At 38.3% G+C, this 25,417-nt stretch overlaps 2 protein-coding genes across 7 annotated transcripts; one reads left to right on the top strand and one right to left on the bottom strand.

Moving 5' to 3' along the window:
* Positions 1 to 106: 106 nt before the first annotated feature.
* Positions 107 to 9,049, bottom strand: cpxm1a (carboxypeptidase X (M14 family), member 1a). The gene is made up of 13 exons (XM_058385432.1): positions 8,743 to 9,049; positions 7,175 to 7,284; positions 6,780 to 6,919; positions 6,064 to 6,148; positions 5,815 to 5,965; positions 5,610 to 5,698; positions 5,350 to 5,473; positions 3,374 to 3,570; positions 2,930 to 3,109; positions 1,035 to 1,329; positions 776 to 915; positions 580 to 682; positions 107 to 475 (listed from the first exon to the last, which is right to left on the bottom strand). The coding sequence occupies exons 1-13, from the start codon at positions 9,014 to 9,016 to the stop codon at positions 165 to 167; spliced, it is 2,199 nt and encodes a 732-aa protein (XP_058241415.1). The 5' UTR covers positions 9,017 to 9,049; the 3' UTR covers positions 107 to 164.
* A 3,921-nt stretch (positions 9,050 to 12,970) lies between these two features.
* On the top strand, positions 12,971 to 24,627 carry slf2 (SMC5-SMC6 complex localization factor 2). 6 transcript variants are annotated; one of them, XM_058385390.1, is made up of 21 exons: positions 12,971 to 13,113; positions 15,277 to 15,364; positions 15,785 to 16,185; positions 16,403 to 16,627; positions 16,740 to 16,773; positions 17,251 to 17,640; positions 17,746 to 18,074; positions 18,563 to 18,642; positions 18,781 to 18,885; positions 18,970 to 19,137; positions 19,265 to 19,367; positions 19,848 to 19,935; positions 20,032 to 20,173; positions 20,332 to 20,416; positions 20,516 to 20,692; positions 21,534 to 21,628; positions 21,717 to 21,804; positions 21,912 to 22,034; positions 22,263 to 22,340; positions 22,878 to 22,964; positions 23,069 to 24,627. In XM_058385390.1, exons 2-21 carry the CDS (start codon positions 15,328 to 15,330, stop codon positions 23,651 to 23,653), a joined length of 3,420 nt encoding a protein of 1,139 aa, XP_058241373.1. In that variant the 5' UTR covers positions 12,971 to 13,113; positions 15,277 to 15,327; the 3' UTR covers positions 23,654 to 24,627. The 6 variants fall into 6 exon arrangements, with proteins under 6 accessions (XP_058241373.1, XP_058241370.1, XP_058241369.1 ...); XM_058385387.1 differs by having other exon boundaries at positions 17,254 to 18,074; XM_058385386.1 differs by having other exon boundaries at positions 17,251 to 18,074.
* The last annotated feature ends 790 nt before the right edge of the window (positions 24,628 to 25,417 follow it).

The following is a 25,417-nucleotide window of genomic DNA, read 5'->3' as shown; positions in this document are numbered from 1 at the left end:
GCCAATCCTTGAATTCAGAGTCAAGGTGCAGCATGTTGGGAAGGTAAGATACTGACCCGAGCCTCCTTGGTTACACTGTTCTTACTGTCTACCTAAGCCACCTCAGATGATTCTGTAAGCAGAGATTGGCTCGTTTTCGTGTTTTGTGATTGATAGCATGTTATTCACTTTCTCTTGGCTTTGGCACGTCTCAGCTGCTGCTCACGTCGGCGGTTCAGAATTTTTGTGCTGACTCTGAGTTTGCGCATTCTCAAGGCTCTGATGCGGAGCTGCTCGTCCCGTCGGATCTTTCCACCGTTGGCCAGGATCTGCTTGATGCGCTCTTGTGGTGTTTTCGTAAGGTTGAAGTCACAGATGGTGGCCTGTGGTTCTGAGCCTACAGAGCAGTGACGTATAGCAGGGAAGAAGCCTTCTGCCCATACAATCACCTTATACTCACCAGGGTTCAAGAGGCGCCAGTAATCACCATTGGCAGCTTTAAAGAGCAAGAACACATCATGTTTCTACTCATATCAAGAGATGCTTCAATTACACACATTGTTTGGTAATAGAACAAGTGAAAACATTTAATATGTATACCTGATCTAATGTCATGGTCCAGGTCCTCAATTTTAACAATAGCATTTGCAATACCACGTTTAGTGTCTTTATCCCTGATCACACCTTTTATGCCTCTGTGCACCTGAAAGAGCCGGACAGGTCAGTGCATGAGTCAGTAGCACACACTGGAGCAGTGTTTAAAGTGCAGTGGTTCAGGGAGTAAAAGGAAACTGACCTGCTCCATATAGAGCAGAAGAGACTCCTTGTTATTCTCCCATTCAGTAGGAAGCTCACTGGCATGAGGGAATTTATCACATGACAACTCCACAGTCACCTCAAAGCAGTTAGTGTGCAGGTAGCTGAAGTCATTCATGCCTGCAAACACAGGGACATTGAACCTGGATGGTAAATGATGAACACTGTGCTAGATTGTTATAATGTATTATTAAAACTGTGAATAAACAGGACTTTAGCTGATGTATGTGCATCCTTACTTCCTGGGACAGTGTGCCAGTCGGCTCCGTTAATAATGTTGTTGTACTGCTGGAAGTCCTCAAAATGACACATTCTGCGATCAGGGTTGGCCATCACCAGATTGCTGGAGGCATAAACAGCTGCAAGCCAGCGAAAGAAATCATTATCTGCTGTAGGCGTGTCCTCACGTGGGATCCAGTTTCGCGTGCAGTCAAATGGGTAAGTGACCACCAACTCTCCTCCATGCAGGTTAGCGCTCAGAACAAACGGAATTTCCTGCATCCAACTTATTACTGCTCGGGTCTCTGGAGCAACCTTACACACAGAGATATAAAGGGTGAAATGCACTGTTTTGGTGAAACATAAGGAAATGTATATAAAATAAAAGCAGACAGACAGACAGACAGAGAGAGAGAGAGAGAGAGATAGAACAGAGATTCTACTCAAGACAGTACAGATTAAAGTGTTCTACCCAAATAAGTTAAGAAATCTCTGTAGCATTGTCTATAAGACACAGCAATGACTGTAATATGACTGTAATGTGTGAGTAGGTAGATATAAGCAAGTTCTGTGCAAACTTTGGGGTGAAAGATGTGCAAAAAAGGTAATTAAAAAAAAAAAAAAAAAATATATATATATATATATATATATATATATATATATATATATATACACACACACTACAAATGTTTGGGAGCACTCATAAATGCTGATATGTCAGAGTTTGAAATAATGATTTTGATGGAAATGATGAATGTTTTCTTCAAACTTTGCCTTCATCAAAAAAAACCCAAAAACAAACACATTTTGCAGCAATTACAGCCAGTCAATTTTTCAAAATAATCTGATGAGATTTCACCCCATGCTTCCTGGAGCATCTCCCACAAGATGGATTGGCTGATGGAGTCTTCCTCCGTAGCTGAAATCAAGCTGAAATATGCAGTGATCCCAAACTTTTTTAAATATATTAAAAAATTTGAGCAAGCAGGAAAAAGGAAGTGCATACGCATTATCTACGAAGTTCACTGTGCATTAGATAAATGTTTGGGAAAATGTTCCCAAGGTGAGGCTGAATTCATTCCCTAAATAAAAAAAATTAATGCATGGTAAAAATGTTTACTTTCATTATCCTATCTTGTTAAAGAATGGAAATATATACAATAATATCAGTCTGTTATTCATGCACTGTGCTCAAACTCATTTTAATAAAAATGTGTCAGATCTGGCTTCATAAACAGCTAAAAGCTGATAGTAGTTCTGGAAACAGAAAAAACAGCACTCTTATTGCTTTGCTTTATTTGTATCCAGCAATAAATTGAGGATTTAAAAAATAATCTGCAGCAATTTTATTTTTTGAGTGCACTGAACCCTGGAATACAAACAAGTATGTGTACCACAAACATGCAATGTAGAATCGGGGGTCACACACACACATCTTTAAAGAATGTGAGCACTTCCTTTCTGAACCTCCCTTTACTGAGGCCTCCAACAAAAAATAACATTAGAGAAAGCAATACACAGAATAGAGTAACACACAAAATCCCTTCATTGAGTGAGGTCCTTTAAACAGAACAAGGATTAACTGTGCATTAACTGACATAAAGACTCCAGTTGCACATGCTGGCTCATCAAAGGGCGAAATTAAATTAAAATTAAAGTATGGAATGTCAAGTGCAAAGTTTTGTTGATTAACTTTATGAAAAGAAGCCACCAGTATAAAAAATATAGTCTGTACTTTTAGTATCCTGACCAGGGGTTATATGGTACAAAATCTCTGTTTGCAGGCCAAATGCTTATTGTAAATAATTAAAATATATTTTAAAATAAGACACACAACAAAAAAGAAACAAACAGGTATAAGGACAGTGATTACTGCTGTCTTGTACACAAAATTGAAGTTATATGTAATACATACTGATGCTTCAGTCGTAGTGTAGTACTCTGGCATGGGGATGTAATGGTTACTGACTTTCCTTTTCTCTGTTGCCATCTCTTGAGCATCCCACATGATGTTGTTGAGGTCAGGGAAGTTATGGTTCATATCAAAGCCCTCATAGCTGTAGCGACCTAACGCCCAACCAGAAAGCTCAGACCCCTGAGACACGCAAACACACACCACAAATTGATAAAAGATAAAGATAGAGATAAAAGACTGCGGTCATAGCACTATGCAGAAAGCCTTCCTTCATTCACACATACATTCATACACACATTCCCTTAAAATATATATTATTAATATATAATAATACAATAAAAATATTATTAATAAATAAAATTTAATACATTAACAACAACAACAATAATAATTAGTGTATGAATGTACTGCAGCACACAATTCCATCATTGTGATTAGATTTACCTTCTCATATGCTGCCTCATATCCATCAGGGTTAAGGGATGGTAAAAGGTGAATACGTGTCTCTTTCACCAGCCGAACTATTCGCTGATTGCCTCGTTTGTACTCGTGGCAGAGGTATTGCATGAGGTTCAGCACCAGTTCCCGACCCAAAGCCTCGTTTCCATGCATTCCAGCAACATAGCGGAACTCTGGCTCTCCTACATGTATTACACAACAGCAGCTTGGTAATGTTCTCAACTGAGATCTGAAACTATAATGGATATAAAAAAGTCTACAGGCCCCTGATAAACTGGGAGGATTACGAAAATAACTCATGTCAGACCTTTAGATTTTTATTACACCCTTCAGTCTGTTCAGGTACAAGTCGGTCTTTTTGGGTAAAATCAGTAACACATCTTGCAGGCATCTCCTTTGCACAACCTCCTTCAGGTCACCACATAGATTTTTAGTTAGTCCTGCCTAGTTAGCTTATTCAAAAACAATGATCTTCTTTTGGTTAAGCCATTCCTTTGTTGATTTAGATGTGTGCTTTGGGTCACTGTTGTGTTGAAGGTGAAATTCCTTTCCATCTTCAGTTTACACTAACAAAGACACCTGAAGGTTTTGCACTAAAATCGACTGGTATTTGTAGCTGTTCATGATTCCTTCCACCTTGTTAAAAGCCCCAGTTCTGGCTGAAAATCAGAAAATCATCCCTAAAGCATAATGCTGCCACCACCATGCTACACTGGTGTAGTGTAGTGTTCAATAGGTGATGTGCCATTTGGAGTTATAGGATTATTATAACTTTTAGAATTGTCTCATTAGACCACAGGACATTTTGCCACATGGTGTAAGGTAAGTTAGCTAAGTTTTAATGTTTTTGTGAGAAAAAAACAAAACAAATCTGGTCATCCTACCCAATAGCCCAGATCTGTAAAATTGCTGTCACATGTAGAGAATAATCAGTATTTGTCAGATTGTTGCTTTCTATCTCCTGGCATCCTCCCTGTCTTGTCCTTTTATAAATCTTGGAGGGACGTCCTGTTCCTGATGATGTCAATGTGGTGTTCCATTTTCAAGCAAATGATGGTCTTTATGGTGTCCCATGGTACATCTAATGTTTTAGAAAATCCTTTATATCCCTTTTCTGATTAATAATTTTCAACAAGTGAGATACCATGCATGCTTTGTAAGCTCTTTGTGGATGATGGGTTCATCAGAACAAGCAGAATAATTTCATTAATGACAGCTGTATAATAATTACATTTGAACTTGTGACTCAATCCAACTGCGACAGTGTGTCATTCTGAGCATAGCCACATCCCCAATTATAAATGATTTATGAAAGGTTACTCTTATGTGACATGTTATTATAACATTTTTTTCCTAAAATCTAACTTTGTAATTTCACATTGAGGGTGGAAATTATTCGGACATGATTTATCTTGTTTTCTTTTTTTTCCAAAATTAACAGGGGTGTGCTGCCTTTTTATATCCATTGTATAAAACATTTCGGGTTCTGTTCAAAATGTTCTCTCTTAGAGTAAATATAAAGATTCTCCCTTCCCCTGAAAAAACATTCAGTGTCTTTCCTAATTCCTGAGTCTGTTTACTTTGGCCATATTGATAATAAAAAACAGATGATGGCAAGAATGCATCACAAGTAAGCACATCTCATGGCTAAAAACATCTGGCTCAAAAGTACATTGTGTAATAATGATATCTGTATTTTGTAAGTGGGAGGCATGATATAGACCTCTCTTATATAAACAGTAGAATCTTAGTGTTTGGATATTAATGAATGTGTGTGTGGGGTCTGTTGCAAGAGCTTGTATATTTGCCACTAGGCTGCAGTATAACACAGCAAAGCTCTATAATATTTTAAATCAAATCATCCCTGACAGGAAATGATGCATATACAAATTGTTTGTGTATCGCAGGAATTTACATTTTGCAGGAGAAAAAGCAAGGTTTCAAATCTAAGTATTACTCACCCAGTTCATGTTTTCCAGGGTTGTCTGAAATCTCCATGACATAGAGTTTAAGTCCAGTGTAACTCTTCCCGATAGTGTAGATACGTGTAATATCAGGACACTCATCACTCACTGCTTTCAGTAACTATACAGAGAACAAGTGAGCTCAGTCCACTGTGTAAATGTATTTTCAAGCTTTTCAACCTTTCAAGAATATTTACATAAATAAAGGAATTCAAAATGCATATATGGACATCCATCTAGGAAAGAAACACTCTTACCTTTCTCATCTCAGCATAATTATGGTGCCTAAAGTCTAACTTGTCTGTAGAACCCCTCTCTGATTCCCAAGTGTACTGGTTGTTAGGATCTATGTCACACATGCATACACAAACACACACACACACACATATATATATATATGAGATGCTAAAATGTATGAATATTAGTGTTAAATAGTGTTGCTGTGGTGGTGTGCAATTAGACCTGGCATGGGGCAACCCAGGATTTCAGCTCTGAGGCAGACAGAGCCATTGCTGAACCAGCTCTGTGGGTTGATGCGAATGTACTGGGCCACTGTGGGTTCAGGGAACAAAGCCAGCACAGGAGTCTCTTGGTCCTGACTCCCCACAAACACCTATACAAATATTTAAATGAAATACCAGTTTGGTAGAACAAAGTCTGTGCTGTTAGATATAGATACAGTAATCATAATCCATAATCCATGAAACTCACAGCTTCTTGTGATCCATTCATGCAGGGCTGCCATGTCATAGTGTCATTACTGAACTGCACTTTATACCGTGTGACCCAGTGCAAGCTGCACACACATATATACACATATACCTTAATGCAAGGTATAACACAAACAACTGAACTTGAGATACATCACTGTGCAAAAATCTTAGGCACCCTAATTACTGTGCGAATTTTGTTTTAGATATTACATCCATCCATTATCTGTACCACTGAACATACTTAAGGTCCCATAAAGCCTGGAGCCTCTGGGCACAAGGCGGGAGACACTACAGACAATTTGGAGATGCCTACAACACATGTTAGTGGACTTGGGAGGAAACTGGAGAACTCAAAGAAAACTTTGCATGTGCCTAAAACATTTGCACAGTACCATATACAGACACTTATCTGTTACTGAGTATTTTGAATGGTGCAGATGTTGGCTTTGACATATATTATGATCTGATTAAGAAATGCTGTGAATGCGTGTACTGTTGATTGACACAACAGTGTCAATGTGAATGCAAAAAATCTGTCTCAAAACAGTCCAGCACCCACCTCTGAGGTTTCACTTAACTTAGCCAAATAGTCAAATATACATTTGGTTCCGTTACTAAAACAATATCCATATATTGCTCTGATGCTAAATAAAAAGTCTTATTTGACATGCCATCTGAGAGTTTGTCTAAAATAAGTAAAACATTCACACTGACCTCCAGATAGAGCTTCTTCCCTGCAGAATGACCCCAGTGAAGAGTGTTGGCCTGAGAGCATCCAACTGCAACCACTGCTCTTTATCTTTGATGTCAGCACACCATGCTCCATCATACTCATCTCCATCCTCTAGACCTGACTGTACACCGGTTACACTCATTTACCTCATATAGACATGAGTCATAGTTGATCACAAGACTATATAAATGTATACTACACTTCATGCAGTGTCAGCACCTTTGAAACAAAAAATAAGGAAACATTAATGTGGTGCATTGATTTCAAGATGAGGTCAGTTATCTGTGCTGAATACACAAGGCTGTTAATATATATATGATTCATTTTCCAAAATCCCCATCACCATAAAAACCACACTTATGGAGTGTTGGCTGACCTGTATGTTGAGGCGTCCCCGGTGGGGGCCTAACCCACTGCTCAGTGATGACGAAGCCTGTAGCTGGTAATCAGACACTCTCAGAGACTCCAAACCCACTGGTGGACAGTCTGTTTGGGGGGAGGGAGACAGAGCAAAAGCAGACATGTAAAATAGGAGAGAAAAGGAGTACAGAGTGAGCCCTAAAGGCAGAAATAAGCAAAGATTTAGTCATAAGCTACAAGAAGATTGTTACAGAAAATGGTCTGCCACAGACAATTAAAAGGTTTTAATGCTTAAATGGTTTTGAAGAAATAATCTTATTTATAAAATTGGTTTGAATATTTTTCCTATGAGTCAGTCTGTAATGTAACACATGGCTAACATCGAGTTGAGTATTTTTTTGGATTTGCTAGGTCAGCAAACTAAAACATTCTTTGCAGAGAAGAATAATGATTTGAAAAGAATACAGTAACAGGTTTCCAGAAATCAGTTCCTTTAACTTTTTTAACCACAAAATATTTTATACTACAAAGCTTATAGACATTACAACTCTACATGTAATGTACATGTACATCATATAATCTATTTATTCAACACCCTTCCAACAACATGGAATGTGTGGGATTACAGTCCAGAATTACTGATAGCCTTAAATATGTTTTTTAAGCTGTAAAATTCTGCATAAAAGGGCTCCTTAAAATCCAGTGTTGTTTTGTTTTGAACATGTTTTTGCTTGCTGAGTAGAAAGAAGATCCACTTCCTAATGTGCACATATGCACATCAGTGTGTTGTGGTATTGTGTCACTTGCACACAAGTCCTTTAATCATTACAGACTGTTATCATGTACCAACTTGTGTCAGTACTTTCATGAAACTAAATTGTGCAAATGATATAAAAACATGTCAGCTGATGACACTGGTCCTTTCTGTGAAAATGTTTCTTAGGCATCTGTTGACTTCTCTGACAGGCAACAGTTCTAGAGAACCTTTGGCAAGGTAGAATGTAATAAAAAAGTTCTCAGAAGACAATGTGATCCCTCACAGTGTTTATTAGTTTGGCAGAGCCTCTCTTGTCTCGAAATCACATAAGAAACATCCATCAGAGATATAGTCTGCTTAATAAATCTGCAAACCATATGTCCAGGTTTTACACTAGAAGTGTCTACCCAACACCAGATGAAGAATCCAGCATAGATCCATCCATTTTCTGTGCCACTTAACCCGCATGGGGTTGCAGGGAGCCTGGAGCCTATCCCCGGAGACTTGGGGCACAAGGTTTGCAATTATGCACTGGGGGCTGCTATGGAATTTAGATATGCCAATCACATATGTTTTTGGACTGGAAGAGGAAATCAGCATACCCCCAAAACATGGGGAGAACATATATACTCTGAACTCTGAGGGTAAAATCAAACACTCAACCCAGGAGGTGTTATGCTCACCACTAAACCAGAGTACCCATCTAATAAAGCACAAAATGAATCAATAGAAGAAAAATACAACATGCAATTTATATATTCATGCAGCCCTTTTCTCCATTCCATCCCCAGAACCTTAAAAAAAGTTATTAAAGATTTTTCACTCGCCGGGTATAGTCATGTGTCCTGTGTCTGACTTTTCCTTCTGCACATCAGGGGCTTTCTGCTCCGTTTCATCCACAGCAGGCGTCCTAGCGCGCACCATTTCAGTGCCATTATCTTTACTGGCAGTACAAGGAGTTGTTAAATATAATTCCGTATTTTTAAAAGTCAAGGTGGTAACATTGCTTTTTACGGTCTCGTTTTGAAAGCATATAATGAGTCCAAAAGACAGCAGCAGCAGCACTGCTGCCAGATGGACGCACACACCTCGACCAAGCATTGTGCCTCTGCAGCAACTTTTTTTGGCTCCCGCTTGAACTATAAATACAAGAGACCCTGGAAGACCAGCCCAGTAACATAATACAGCTGTTACCGTAAAGTGTATAGTAGCTGAATAAAGTGAGGGGTATTTCACCATGTTATTCCATGAAACACACACACACACACACGTACAAAGAGAGAGAGAGAGAGAGAGAGACAGAGATCAATTAATCATGTGGAAAAATCACACGTGGAAAAAGTCTGGATGAATAACCATACATTACTAATCAAACATTAATGCAACATTATTTTCACTTTTATGGAGTAGCAATGAAGTTCATATTATGGTGTTTCTGAATGAATTGAATTGAATGTCAGTTTTATTGTCATTGTTCCAACATTGAGATCATTTTAAGAGCTTGCAGACATTAAAATTATTAAGACAATTTACTTTCAGAGCATGAGGAAAAGCATATTTCATTGTGTAAAGGTTTTATAACATGTAGTACCTTGTACTTAACCATAAAGATAGTGCTGCCTTTCTCGCTCCCACCAGACTTAGTCACTGAAAAAGTCCACCCACTCTCTGAAGTTCCATGCTCTCCATCCAAACCTCTCTCCAAAGCCCCTCCTCCAAGCACATGCACACACTACAGTGAACTGATAGCCTCATGTACCATTATAATCCAGAACGCAGACAGTACCTTTGTAAGCTTTGATTCAGCAGTTACACAACTTAGTCCAGATACAGAAATGTACAAAATCATGCAATATGAAACTGAATGTGTAGTATTACAGTCAACTCCAGGATGACTGGTACCCTTAAAGAAATTTAAAATGACACCTGAACAGCCCCATGTTTTTTATATTGAGAATTACTGCCAGCAGCAGAATTAGTGTAATAAACATTAGTGAGACTCTTCCACAAACCCCAAGCCATCACACTACTGTACTACCAACACCTCGCTTGACCAATGAACATGAATGTTTAACACATGATCACTTCTTTCTCCACACTTTGGCCTTTCCATCATTTTAATTGAGGTTAATCTGGGTTTCATAACTTTTGTTGATCATATCTGTTTATTTGTTAACTCCAATCTGGCCTCCTGTTTCTTACTGCTGATGAGTGGTTTGCATCTTGAGGTATGGCCACTATATTTCTGCCCTCAAAACATGCTCTCAAAATATTCTTTGACTGGTGGGTTGTGATACTTTTGCCCCTGTCCTGTGGGGGTTGTTTGTGTTGTCAATGACTGTAGTTTTGGTTTTTCTTTTGTTGGCACATCTCTCCCAAGGTTTCTGTTAGCAACTTCTCTTGTATTCCTTGGCTAAATTGTTCAACGGCTGATTGTAAGGAGACTTCTGGTTTCTTTCTTTTCCAGGACATTTCAAATCGTACTATTAGCCATGCACAGTGCATGTGCTCAATTTTCACTCTTTTCTCAGTGTCAAAATGCTTTTCGCTTATAGACAGCTCTCTGGTCTTCCTGCTGGTTTATTTTTTTAAACAACAAATGCATTATTTACAGGTGAAACCCAGGGCTCACACCAAGACATTCAGAGCTATTAATTTTATATACATTTTATACATGTATATAATTAAACGCAGCAGTGTAGATATGATTTGGAGTTAAGTTGTGGATTGGATTAACCATATTTACATCAGTATTTACATTACAGTACAGTACACGTGCAAACTGGCAGTAGATAATAAGTATGAAGAACGTTGTGAGTCAAAAAAAGTGTTAACAGTTGCAATAGTGCAGTGTGAGAGTGTTATCACATATCACAAACCTATCATATCTATCTGTGTCTGTTTCTCTGGGGCTAGAAATATGTATAATATCACGTATTTCTTCAAAGAATTTTGAAAATAAGGAAAAAAAGGTTGTTTGCCAGGGAGCTACTGAATAAACACATAATCAATTGCAAAGAATAATAAAATACTATGTGGTAAAAGAAGATCACAGTTTCAGACTTGCACAGTGTTGTTGATCCTTGGGGTTGTTCAGTTTCAGAAGAAATGAGATGCCGCCTCCAAAGCAAGCTGTAAAAAAGCGTAAAAAAAAAGAGTAAAAAAGCTCTTCCTGATTGCAAGCCACAACAAACAGCAGCTGAACTGTGCCTCGCTTCTTCAGAATTGCAGCTGTAAATGTGTTTTGTGGTCAGATAATCTACTTACCACTGCAAGCATAAGTATGCTATTTCCCTTAATTTTGCAGATGCAGTCTTTTGCACAGTGATCCTTCTTTTTTTTTTATTTTATTAAAAAATAGTGATATTCCTAACTGTGGCTGGCTGAAGTTGTTTTATGAAATCAAATGAACAAAATAACATTATTTGCATTCTGTTTTATAAAACCCATTTTAAAAATTAAAAATTTACAAATACAGCGCCTGTTGTGTCTATGCTTTATTTCCAGTTATTTATATATTTTAGAACTAATGCAGTTACACCCACACGAGCTCCAGGAGCCGACTCAAAAAATCGACTCATTTTCAAACGACACATCATTCCCAATCTACCGTTAAAAAGTGACAGCAGGTGGCTGGTATAAAACAAACAAACATTTCTTTTTTTATTGTCAGAGCTGTGCCTACTGTATATCTGTGATCATGTCAGGTAACCCAAATTTAAATGTTTTAGCATCTTTATTGTAGCTACTAAATACCCATTCCCCTGTGTATATAGCTAACATGTCTCAATGTTATTGAACGTTAACAACAGTACTGTAACCTGTTTACATTATTTACAAGTATTTATAATTTGTAAATACTAAATAATTCTATTTCCAAATGAATTTGAAACCAACATTATTAGTGATTTATATCTTTTTGTGTTTTAACCCAGCTCTTTGTCTCAAAGAGGACGAGGATATAGTTTTTGTTTACATTTACTTATTTGAGGAGATAAACAAACGTAAACAAGCGTAATCTCGCCTTATAACAGCAGTGATTTTATCAAAGGTGCTAAAGTACACTGTATGGCGACATAGTCCACGATTTAAGCAGTTTACGAGGTTGCAGGTAGCTGATGATTCAGTTTGGAAGTTCCACCTCAATTTATGTTGCAGATACAACTTTGCACCTGTAGAGGGCAGACCTAAAACATGTGAAACTATCATCAGATACACTACATTGCCTAAAGTTTTGGGACACCCATCCAAATCATTGAATTCAGGTGTTGTTTTCAGTGGTTGGGCATGGCTCCTTAGATCCAGTGAAAGGAACTTCATTACCAAGACATTTTGGACAATTTCATGCTCCCAACTCTGTGGGAACAGTTTGGGGATGACCCCTTCCTGTTCCAACATGACTGCACACCAGTGCACAAAGCAAGGTCCATAAAGACATGGATGAGTGAGTTTGGTGTGGAGGAATTTCACCTTACCTCAACCCGATAGAACACCTTTGAGATGAATTATAGCGGAGCTTGTGAGCCAGACCTTCTTGTCCAACATCAGTGTCTGACCTCACAACTGAATGTGCATATAGAGGAATGGTCAAAATTTCAAATAAACACACTCCTAAACCTTGTGGAAAGCCTTCCCAGAAGCTGTTATAGCTACAAAGGGTGGGCCAACTCCATATATTCAAGTGCATGTAAAGGCAGACGTCCCAGTTTTGGCCTGGCTCTCAGTCTCCACTCTAATTCATCCCAAAGGTATTCTATCAGGTTGAGGTCAGGACTCCATATGATACCTCAAGTCCTCCTTGTTCTTTAGGATTAGGACCTCATTTTTTATATAATGTGTTTTTTCCCCCTCCAAATAAAGTTATCTAAATTAAATCTTTAATAATCTTAGGAGGAACAACTCAACTTAATAATAAATAATACCAAGAACACACTCGCGAAAAGGGCACCATGACGACTGTGATATGAATAACATCCTAACCGTCCTATCAGCGTGCTGCTTATCAGTAGCCAATCCCGGCATGAGGCGGGACTTTGGAACTTGAAACGGAAATATTTCGCTGACTCCGCCCACTCACAGATGGCGGCTTCATGGAGTGATTGGGGAAATTTGGCTCATTTTATGAAGATGTCATTCACACGCGCGTTTTGGACAATAACTATCGCTGACCTTCCTTCTGACGCGAGAATGTAGTGAAGGTACGAATTTAACTTGGTCATTAAAACAAATGTATCTGAAGGAACTAGCTAGGCTGGCTTCAGTCAGCGAACCTGAACTGCTTATTTTGCCGAGCGGCTAGCAAAAAATAGCTGTAGTGTTTACAGGAAGCAAGCTCTGCATTCTCTATCAGGGACTGATTCAGCTGGTGAAACGCCATCATCAAGATCCCTGTCTGATTTAATTGAACAGAACAGTATTTGTAATGTGTTGCTATATCTAAAAAACTGAAACTGAAACACCTGTCTTTGTCCAATACCTGCGGAAGTTACTTAACCAGCTAAGTCTGCTTAGGGAAGTCAGGCTTGCTGACAGCTAACATTACAGTGCATGTAAATGTACCTGCTGTAAATGTACCTGCACGTGCTCAGCAAATGCTCATTGTAAATTTGGTAGCTGTGTGTTCTATGTACAGGTGAATACTTTATTTCAGGGCTAAAGTGATAGATTTAGGGCTGATGATGAGGACAGAGGGGCGTGTGAGTGACCTGGAGGACGACTTCATGGCTGGAGTACTTGGAAAGATGCTGTTTATCGTGGCTCAGCAGTCTGTAGAGGGTTTAACTAAACTGTTTTTCAGACAAGATTTCTCACTCATTTGAGATGCCTTATGAAAAATAATCTTAATGTACTGATGAGTAAATGTTTCACTACATCACATCATTAATGTTCATTATAGTGGGATAAGCCTAAACTAGATGCTTGTAAAAAAAAGGGATTTTTTTTTGGTTGTTTTACTTTTAACAGTAAAGTCTTGGACTGTTTAAATAGTTTGTTCAGAAAAGTTTGAGATTTGCACTATATTGCCAGAACGTTTTGGGACGTCTGCCTTTACATGCACATGAATGTAATATGGAGTCGGCCTGCCCTTTGCAGCTATAACAGCTTCAACTTTTCTGGGAAGGCTTTCCACAAGGTTTAGGAGTGTGTTCATGGCAAAGTTTGACCATTCCACTAGAAGCACATTTGTGAGGTCAGGCACCGATGTTGGACGAGAAGGTCTGGCTTGCAGTCTCTGCTCTAATTAATCCCAAAGGGTTGAGGTGAAGTTCCTCCACACCAAACTCTCTCATCCATGTCTTTATGGACCTTGCTTTGTGCACTGGTGTGCAGTCATGTTGGAACAGGAAGGGGTCATCCTCAAACTGTTCCCACAAAGTTGGGAGCATGAAATTGTCCAAAATGTCTTGGTATGCTGAAGCATTAAGAGTTCCTTTCACTGGAACTAAGGGGCCGAGCCCAACCCCTAAAAACAACCCCTGTATTCAATGATTTGGTGGGGTGTCCCAAAACCTTTGTCAATACAGTGTATGTAGGTGATATGACCAAAATATAATATCACAATACTATTAGACATTTCTCAGATATCCATCATATCATGATCCAATTCATGTTTTTTTTTTTCGGCATTTAAAAGTTGTCAAATGAAAGGGATAAAAAAATTAAACGTAAAATACCAAATTAAACATATAGTGTTATCATTTTACAATTTTAAAGATTTAAACTGTGCACAACCTTGACATCATGTCAGCTGCTTCCAATCAGGGTGACAATTGTTGTTAGATAAAATGCACAAAATTATGTCATGATGCACACAGAAAAGTACATTCTGACATAATTTGTCACAATATCAATATAATATCATATTATATTTCCTATCCCTTTAATAATGACATAACACTATTAAATAGTGTGTCTGGCTTGTAATTACATGTTTTATAATGAATACCAGACCATATTTTCTAGAATTTTGGAGAAATATTAACAGTAACCAGACTGTTTAGAAGTAAATAATAAAATGTAATTAATGTTTTTATGACCGTAATTGAGTAACAGGAAATGACTATGTGCATGTCTATCTTTCCATGTCTATAAACAGGTGACGATGTAAAAGACAAACTACTTGTGTTCTGGGGGAATTTTGCTTGCATTTTTTATTTGTTTTGTCCACTTGTCCTCTTAGAGTGAAGGTCAATGCAAATCATTACAGATATTAAATAAGATGTTTATGTTTATTTAATAATTTAGATTGAAGCCCTCATTCCTAAAGTGATAATATATAACTTTTTAACTAGCTGACAGTGCAAGACAAAATAATACACAACTTTTTTTTGTCATACTCACATGCCTTTGTTTTTGTCCAGATGTTTTAGAAGACTTCTAAGGACACCATCTTTCCTTTCTTCAAATTTAAAATGCAAAGTAACCTCAGGCAGCACATCACCTCTATGGGTGAGAGATGCACTTCAGTGTTGCATATACTTGAAAGGATGTTTAGTTCATTAGTTGTTGTACCTTAAATGTAATTACCTGAGTAACGTTCATTGTGCATCATGTATCTAATTTGTGTATCAGCTAATGGCGGCAAAATGTATATGGTGACTATTGAGAGCTGGTGCTGTGACTTGCTGCGCATGAAGTCTCTACCTCTGACCGTTCTGGTCATGCATGGCAAGGGTATACGTCTTTGGTGGCTGGGTATATCCTCAAAGTTTAGCTGCTGGATATAAATCTAAGAATTTCAGCATTACTGATATTCAGGCTGGGTTGGGCGGTGCTGGCTTTCCTGGGTAGTATGCTGCTTCCTTTAGCTAATGCCTCATACATGAGTAGCACAAACGTAACTCCTACCTTCTCTTTGTTCTATTCTAGTGAATGACATAATTCCACTTGGTGGTCCACCACGTCACAGAGGCGGTGATAAAGGAAGAACTCACCCAGTGCCACAGTGCTCATCTCAGGAGACACATAAAAAGCATGCACACAAACTGAAACCTGTATATCCACTCTCCACACATATGTGTAAAACTGTGCTGGAAAGGAGGAATAGAGCTGCTGCAGATTTTTCTCCATTCTCCAAAAAGACCTTTGCAGGAGACAATGCGTCAATGAGAAAAGCACAAATTAACAGCAACAATAACAACCACTTAAATAATGAGAGATCATGCCAGTTCGCTGGTAAAAAAGTTGCTCCTTTACAGTGGCAGGGTTCATATGAGGAACAGAGAGAATTTGCCCTTAATTTCTTTAAGCAGCTGAATGAGAATTTGAAGGTAACTAAAAGAAATTCAGATATTCCGCAGATATACTACCCTTCTTGCATTGTTTTCCTTTGTGAACACCGGAGACTATAGCTATTGTGAATCTTTCATTTCTAACTGGGTTTTGAGGTCTACTGTAATAAAATTCCTTAAGCTTTTCTAACTGCTTTATATTTGTGTGCATCGCACTATAAACTTTAACAGATTTACTATAATCTGTGATGTTTAGGTTGGAAGGCCTGTGGCACACATAGAGAATAATCTACGTAAGATGCCTTCTGTGCATTCTTCTCTCATTTCCTCTTCTATGTCTGAGAGCCACAAAGCATCAGCTCCACCAAACTCTCAGAGAAGACAGAGTCTGGACCGAAGTATGAATCAGCAAAGTCAGCAGTCTGTTGAAAAGATGGACAAACCGACTGAGCGAGATCATAGCTCATTTTCACTTAGCCAGGTTAGAAAGATTTCTGATTAATCGTTTTAAATTTTAAGAAATTCTTTCAATTTGATGTTATGATCATGCACCTTTTAATATGGTCATGTTTTTTCACCATGTTGTGCTGTAGGGAGAACGCATGCATCACCAGACAAATGCACCAGGTATATCCCTTCTAATTTCTTACAGTTTAATTGAATGGGTTTCCTCTGATTTCCTCCCACTGTCCAAAAACTTGCAGGGAGGTGGACTGGTTATGATAAATTGTCCCTAGGTGGAAAGGAGTGTGTGAATGATGCCCTGTGATGGACTCCACCTGGCTTGAAAATTTTCCTGCCTTGAGTTCTGTGTTGACCTAGTTAGGTTCTGTATCCACTTTGACTTTGATTAAGATAGAGTTATTGAAGTGGAATGAATTAATGTTTTAAGATAAACATGTTTTAATAGACTGTAGATGGAAAGAGAATTTAATTTGTATGTAGGTTTACATTCCACAGCAATGCAATATTCAATTATGTTGAACTGGTTAATTTGGATAATGTGTTGTTACACCATATGGCACAGACTACCCATAATTCATTTTGTATGAGAATAGAGTATAACTATAAAATAGTTAATAGATTTGTCTTTTTTTTTTGTAGCAGGTGGCAAATCTCTGTCTTTGAAGAGACGAAGAGAATCCAGTGCAGAAATGCATAGGGAGGGCAAGAGACCGTGTCAAGAAGAACTTGAGCGTTACTCATCGTCTACTAGTTCTTCCACTTCTGGCTCACCACCAAAGTTTATTAAACGTGCCTTCTTGAAGACATCTAATGAGCCTGTACTGACTCTAAAGGAGAAATGCTCCCCAACGTTAAATAATCCTACTGGAGACAGGATTAAGGCTTCAAACAATGTAGCCAAACAGCTTTTCCAAGAACCAAGGACAGAAAGCAATAAATTCCAGACAGCAACTCCAAGCACTACGGGACACGGAACAGGTCTTCATAAAGAAGAGCTGAGAAGGTCTACTGAAAACAAATGTCTTGCAGGTAACTCAGCCACTGCTGATCCTTGTACCTCACCTTCCAGTAAACTTAATCCAAAACGGAGAGAAAGTGGATCACCTGTCTTCTCACACACGAGTTCTTTGCCAGGTCTTACGGATAGGTCTGAGATCAGCTGTCCTTCCCAGCAACCAAATGCAACTTCACCCAGCTCTCGGGACGTCATGGATTCGCATAATTCAAAGACTATTCACAGAGCCAGGAAGGATGTAGACCTGGTATGGCAGGATCCTCTAGATTTGGATTCGGGGGAGGATGAGTGGTTGGATAGCTGTGTACTCAGCCTCAGCAGCAGCCATAGTAGTGAGGAGGATCAGCTGCTGCCTTTGAAGGATATCTTGGCACGCAGCACCTGTGTGCTCACCACACCAGAGAAGATGACATTCTCTGAGCCGAGCACTCCAGGCCTTAAAGATGCTGTAAGCACACTTCAGCACACCTTTTAAACATCAACAGCTATTCAGTGAACCAAAGAAAATTCACTCAAGCTGTAAAGGCAGGGGTCAGCAATTTTGTAAATTATGTAAAATAACAAAATCCAACCAATCGAACAAGTCATGTTACCTGTCAATTCATGCAATCTTGCATTCAGCCATTTTAGGTTTAGCTTCAGTTTTGCAGATGTGCCTTTGAAGCTGAACACTGGATGGTTTGGTCTAGATTTGCTTGCATTTACAATTTTAAAACATCTAGCTTCAGTTATTTTTATAATTTTGCTTACTATGCCTAACAAATTACCCTTAAAATGTGCGCTCTTTTCTGAAAGGCTTAAAAAATCTCAATATTTTCAGGCAGATTTATATTTCATAATTAGTCCAAAAAAGTTAATTGTGTTCCATATATAAAACAGCCATTTGAGACAACATATCCTATTAAATGATCTACATTTATTTGTTTCCTTTTACAGCCAGATAACTTTAAAAATAAGGCTACAAGTTATAAGAATACACTGGAGCAAATGCTGAAGGAGAAGGAGCAGAATCAAAAGTAAGTCAGGAAATGCATTGTACGTGATCACTATCTATGCACATTAACATATAAGCAAGCTATTTCTAATTCTATTTGCAAGGCAAAAAGTCTTGTGACATTCACAGTTCATACTTCAGTTACTTTATATTTCCATAGATCTAAGGAACTTGAAATGCAGCTACTTCAAGCTTGTAAAGAAGACCTGTTGAAACTAGATGAAGAAGATGAAAATGAAGAAGAAGAGCTTTCCCATGAGCAAAGGTATGTTTTTGTTGGTGTTTACACTTTGAGGTATTGAGGAGTTTGAAACAACTATGCAAGTTGTCATCTGTCCTTGTCCTATAGGGAATTCTTACAAAGATTCTCAGTTACCTCATGTGTCATAAGAGACATCCACCCTGGAGAGGAAGTGTTCACTCTCACCAACTCTGGCCGCCTCTTCAACCATCAGAGTCTGGATTTGAGGAAGATGGATGTTACGCCCAATAACAGAGCTCAGCAGACACTGCTACAGTAAGATCAAACCTATATATGGGGAAAATAAAAGCTTGAGTCACTCTACACAGCTTGATTCGACAGTCTAAGAGATACATGCTTAATGAGTCTACCTTGTGCTGAACACTTGTTTTTCTCTGTGCAGAGCGCATTCAGAGCAGCTTCTGCCACTGCTGAGTGCAGGCTTGTTTAGAAGAGCCTTCTCATCCTCCCCCTGCCAGCCTCAGGTCACCCGCTGGCTTTTTCAGGTAATGAGTTCTATAGTCTCGATACACACATAGCATTTCATACATACACACACACAGGGTGCACTAAACTGAATCTCTGTGCTCACACATTAATAAAATACACAAGCACTCTATTCTCTATCCACTGCATGTGTAGAGTTTGGGGTATTATCTGCAAGCATTTTGAGACATTTCTCTGCTTACTTGAAAATATGCTTACTTAAAGCCTAAGGGCTGTTGTTGAATTCTGTCAATGTTTAAGATTCATGACTATATGAAGTGAATACAAAATAACAGCCACTACGAATACAGCATTAAATGTTGTACATGTCTTATGTAAATGGTGTATATTATTAAGGAAAAGTATGTGTATTTATCTCATAATCTTGTGATTTCTCTCATTAATGAGCTGTAATTATATCTTAGATATTTCCCTTTGTTGTTTGTTTAGTGCAGTTGTGTGTTTTTGTAATAAAAGTTGACTTTTGAATCAAATGACAGATGATGTCAGTCCATCCAGATCCAATCGTCTGTGCACAGATTCTTCAGGCCTTGACAACTATTGCCTTATCTGCTGCTCAACAAATAGGTATGCTATGATGTGCCTCAAGAGTACTCTGTGCCACAGAGTGCCTCTGTGCTGCTAGTTGGTGTGTTTACAGTTTCTGCTGTTCATGTGTTGTAGTGGAGAAAAGCAATAAGAAGTTTGAGGTATGGGTGCCCAGTATACAGGATGTTGCACTAGTCTTCTTAAACATGGGTGCGTCATATGTCAGTTTGTTTCCATTGGAGGATCTACAACCCTCTTTCACCGAGGGAGATCTGCTGTGAGTACTGAGCCTCTGCTCCATTGAATATCAAACACCATAGCACCCCCCCCACTCCCCCACTGGTAACATTTCACGTCCTGTCCATTTCACGTCCTGTAATTGAATTGTTAATAGTGTGTCGCATACTGGTTAATGAGTTTAACATTCTTTGCTAGTGAGAGTTTGGAAATCCAGCCTGAAGTTACAAGTGAGCAAGAAGGTGACACATTTCCAGAGCACAATTTTGAGAACATTATCAAGGTAATTTTTAGAAAAAAAATACAGTATGGTTTCTATGTTTTTAGATTTCCATGATGTGATCAGCTCTGTATATGTGTGTGTGTACATGTCTTTGTGTAGTACCTGGCACTATGTGCAGCCTTGTGTCCAAAGGTGTACAGTGATGAGGAGCTGTTGTTGATGTTAACGGTGGTGTGTAGAGTTAGTTTGGAAACACGTTTGCAGCTGTTGCCCACTGGAGACCTCAGCTGCCTGCTACAGCACCTGCTCAACAACATGACACAATGGGAAATGCAGGTTAGACACTGTACTAGAATAAGATGTGTGTTAATATAATTATATAAATTTAATATAGGAGAAGAGGTCACCTTTCTCCATTCTCTTCCACACACTTGACTCTTTTTATCAGGACTCCTGAAACTAACAGCCCCACTATATATGTTTTGCTATATTTCCTCTTTATTTACATGTTTAACAAAGAATATTTAAATTATATTCAGTGAAGTAATTTCTGCATTGTTGTCTGTATAAAAATGCCTACAAATGCTTGATAAATCCATGTTAAACAATATTACAGTATTCCAGTGGGCTGTCTTCTTTTAGTAATTTTTTATGAAGTGCACAAAATATCAGAGATGAATATGGCTCACTGGAATGTGAATGGGAAAAATGCTAATGCAGATTTATCAGATTCCTCCTAATTGAACACAACCAGTTAGAAATCATTAGATAATTCATGTCCACAAATTATTAGCTAACTAGTGTTTCTGTTTGTTTGTTTTACTGCTACTCTGCTTCTCTCCTCCTCTACCAGCCCCACTCTCTCTCTCTATCACACTTTCCCACTTTCCCTGACCTCATGCTGGATTCATGCCACTTAGCAGTTTGGAAAGGATGCAGACTGCTTCATTAATGTATATTTATTAAATAGGAGAAATTATACTTTTGAGGTCATCAGTATACCTGTGCACAGTGCCAGAGTATCATCAGTGTGTGGGAAGCATTTTAAAAGTCCTTATTCCAGCAGTGTAAAGGCTTTAGTACACTTTGATCTTGCTTTGCTTTGCAAGCATTGACTGTATGTACCGATAAACACATCATGCATACTTTTTCTGTGTCTTCTCCTCTGCATGTGCAGTTGTCTCAGGTTTGCCAGGCCATTACCAATCTGAGTGAGGATCACCACAACCTCAGACGGCTGGTACAGCTTCTACCTCATAGTGGTCGAGGAAAGTGAGTAAAAGGTTACTCTGTAAAAATAAGCATGTGCTTTTTATATTGTTTAATATATTAAAATATCTCTGTTTGTGGCACTTTGAAGGCAACTGAGGAGACATGTGAGCCTGTCGATCATCTCTAAACTGTTAAACCACCAATGTACTTATACACCCTCTTGCACAGAACTTCAGGTGAGAAGAATAATTTTGGTTAGATAAATTGTTAAAGATCGCTAAGTTTACTAAATTACTAACATGAGGATACAAGATATTCTCTTACATTTGTGTCCTGTACACAGTTGTCGGATCTGAGATGTTACCTACCTCGAATGCGTCCCTCCTTGCTGTTAAAGGGCTTAATGGCTGCAAAGTCCACAGAGCAACAGGAGACTGATGACTGTGCCAATACTCCAGACCAACAGGTGAAGAGAGAGCTTGTGGGCTGCATTACATTTGTCTTCATAATGTAAAAAAAAATGTCTTTTTAAATTTTGCTTATGACAGGTTAGCTTGTATATTATACATTTTTTTATTATCATTGTGATCAAGAATTACCTTAATTTGCAGCACACAAAGAATTTGTCTTTCATTAATTTGTGATTATGGATTTTCTACAATTATCTAATGCATGAAATGCTGGTTTTCTTTAGGCTTATTACCTCTGCTACAGCCTTTTGGCTTTGACAAATGAAGCCTCCAATTTTGAGTTTTTGCCCTCAACACAGAGGGTAAGTGTGACCTCTCTTTTTAGTATCTCTTTGTGTGCGTGTGAATGTATTAATGAGAAACAGAATAATCCTGTCAGTAGAGACAGATGCACTTTGTCTCTCTCTATTGCTAACGCCCTAAAGACCCTTTTCCTTTTAAAAGAAATCTAAGAAGGTGCTGGAATAAATTGCTGTAGTATATAAATCATATGTTAGTGCATGGTCTGTGGGTGGAAGGGTGAGTTATAAATGTGTTTTCTGCATTGTAAGAGCTCAAGGTCAGATTTGAATACCATAGTGAGATAGCAGTTCTGGTCTTTTAAGCAGTGAAACACTGTAAACAGTAATTGCTTGTCTGTCGATGCTGATAAAGGAATACTAGCCTTACTCACGGTTTGCTTTTTTCATTTTAACATAACATAGAATATGTGTATAGTTAATTGTAAAATGGTGGTGTTTTTATATAATACAGATTCTGACAAGCACACAGTACTTCACTGTGTTCCGTAGGAGTTTTAGTTTAGCAATTCTACACACTGCTATCTGTCTATCATTCAGAACGAGCTGCTGCTACTGTCTGCTGAACTAGAGAAACACGTTAAGTGCGACATCAGGGAGAGTGAGAAAATGCTTTACAGGAGTAAGGTACATAATATCCATAAATTTCCAAAAATGATTCCTCTAACTATTGACCTTCAATTAAAAAAATAATAATAAAGCATAATCATTTATTTCTTCATTATTTGCAGGTAAAAGACTTTGTTGCTAGAATATACACCAAATGGCATGTGCTTCTCCAAAGATCAAGACCCCCGGGAAAGCTATATGATCAATGGATGCCTCTTCCTGAGAATGAAATGCCGACAAAGAAAGAGAGCCAATTCTCTGAGCAGGGAGACACAGAGGAGTCACTGAGTGAGGCGCCTACCATTGTCCAGTCAGATGAGGAAGACTTCATAGAAGAGAATGAAGACATAACAATAGAGAGTGAAGAACAACTAGAGGACAGTGATGAAAAGATTCAAGACGAGACTGAAGAGTTACAGGATGTTTCAGCTGAAATGAAAGAGAAACAAAGCTTGATAAGCCTGGACGAAAAAGATGCAAATGAGATGAAAGATGATATGGCAATGGATGAAGAACTACTAGAACTAAGTTCTGATGGGTCAGTAGAGAGCGATGACGATGAAGACCTCATTAGAAGAGAAGACGAGCTTCTTAAAGATGATGAGTCTCTAGATGGAAATAGAGATCTTGTAGGGGGAGAGAATGAGCCTGAGAAACTAGAGGTTTTAGAGGAGCATGTAGATATGCTAGATATAAATGAGAACTGACTCTTAGATGAATAGTAATTTATTGACATCTGGGCATAGTTGCCCCACATTCCTGTATCATCTTGACATAACTAAAGTTTTATGACAGGGCAGTATCATACAAATGTAGAATAAAGCCTCACAAAGTGTTGAAGCTATGCAGCCCTTTATATTTGTGAATGTGTGGAGAGCAGTTTCCTTATTTCACTCATTAGGGAAAATGAATCTGTCTGCATATTTACTCCGTACTTCTCAGTACAACTGTACCAGGCACTGGCTTGGTTCGAGTCACTGTGCTATAGTGTGAAAGAACACTTGTTTTCGAGCCCATGTGTATAATAAGCACAATGCACTGCCTTAACGACCCTGTAGAGGGGGCTTTTTCCTTATTCAGTCTCTGCCACAGGGTTTCTCATCTATGCTGCTGATTTCTTAGAAGGTTTATTTATATTTTGATCTTTTACATTTTACTGAGGGGTGTGTGTGTGTGTGTGTGTGTGTATTCTAGGAAAACAAACAACCATAGGTTGGCTGTTGTGGCTTTGTTAATAAGAGATTAAGGTGAATTTATTTTGCTCTATTTTTCTATGACTGTTTACAACCAAAGAAGATAGATACATAAAAAATAAATTGTAAAGCACTTTTTTTTTACATTGCATTAAAAATATTTTAATGGCCAAATAGTTTTTGAAATGTTTACATTCATTACAGTACGTAAATTATGGTGTAATTCCTAGGTAAGCAATATGTAAATGATGGTAGATACAACTATGGAAGCTCCTGTTTATACATTACTTAAATGTATTCTAGCTTGTTGTTCCACTTAAAATCAGTAGTGCAATGCTCTACTTGGATGCCATTAAATTCCTTAGGAATGCTGTAGTCAGACAAAACTGTGGCCTTGAGATTGTCATTTTCCTAGGGAGATTTTGCATACATTCATCTGGAATTTTCAGCTTTATATACATCATTTGTAAAATAAAATAAAAAATAAATACATTTTTGTATTAGTGTTTTTTTCCCCTCTTTTTAAAGTGGTTCAAAACTGTAAATACCCACCATAATGTATAGACATTTTATTAGAAATACCTGCATGTCAGCCAATCATGTGACCACAGCATAATGAATAAAATAATGTCATGAGGCAAGAGCTTCAGTTACTGTTTGCAACATATACTACAATGGGGGGGGGGGGTGATTTCTGTGACTTGGCAACCATGGCATGGTGTTTGGCATCTAGTAGGATTTTCACACAGCAGTCTCTAGAGGTTGAACAGAACCGTGCACGAAACAAAAACCATTGAGCGACAGTTCTGTGGGTGGAAACACCTTGTTCAGTTCAGAGAAAACTGCCAGATTTGATCAAGCTGGAAATGGTACCTCATATACTCACTCTTTACAGTCATGGATCTCTGCTCACCATGGTTGAACATTGTGCTTATTTGAATTACAATTTGAATACAAAAATCTGACTTCCTTTCAGCTCAAACCGGGCTTCTCATTCTCTTCTGATCTCTCTGCTCAACAGGGTGTTTCACCTGGCAGATCCTTTGCTTACAGGCTATTTGTTTCCCACATCATTCCGAGGACATTTTAGAGATATGTGTGTGAAAATCCCATGAGATCAGAAGTTTGTGAAATACTCAGACCAGCCCTTCTGATACCAACAACCATACCCGAATCACATCTCACACTTTTTCCCCCATGCTGATCTTTGAATGTAATAAAGTGGACAATCAGTGTATTTACTGCAATCCATTATATTACAAACACATTAAATATATA

The sequence above is a fragment of the Hemibagrus wyckioides genome, linkage group LG03, assembly GCF_019097595.1.
Source record: "Hemibagrus wyckioides isolate EC202008001 linkage group LG03, SWU_Hwy_1.0, whole genome shotgun sequence".
NCBI classification, from domain to species: domain Eukaryota; kingdom Metazoa; phylum Chordata; class Actinopteri; order Siluriformes; family Bagridae; genus Hemibagrus; species Hemibagrus wyckioides.
The sequence above is the reverse complement of the archived record's forward strand: the minus strand, read 5'-3'. Positions and strand labels throughout refer to the sequence as shown.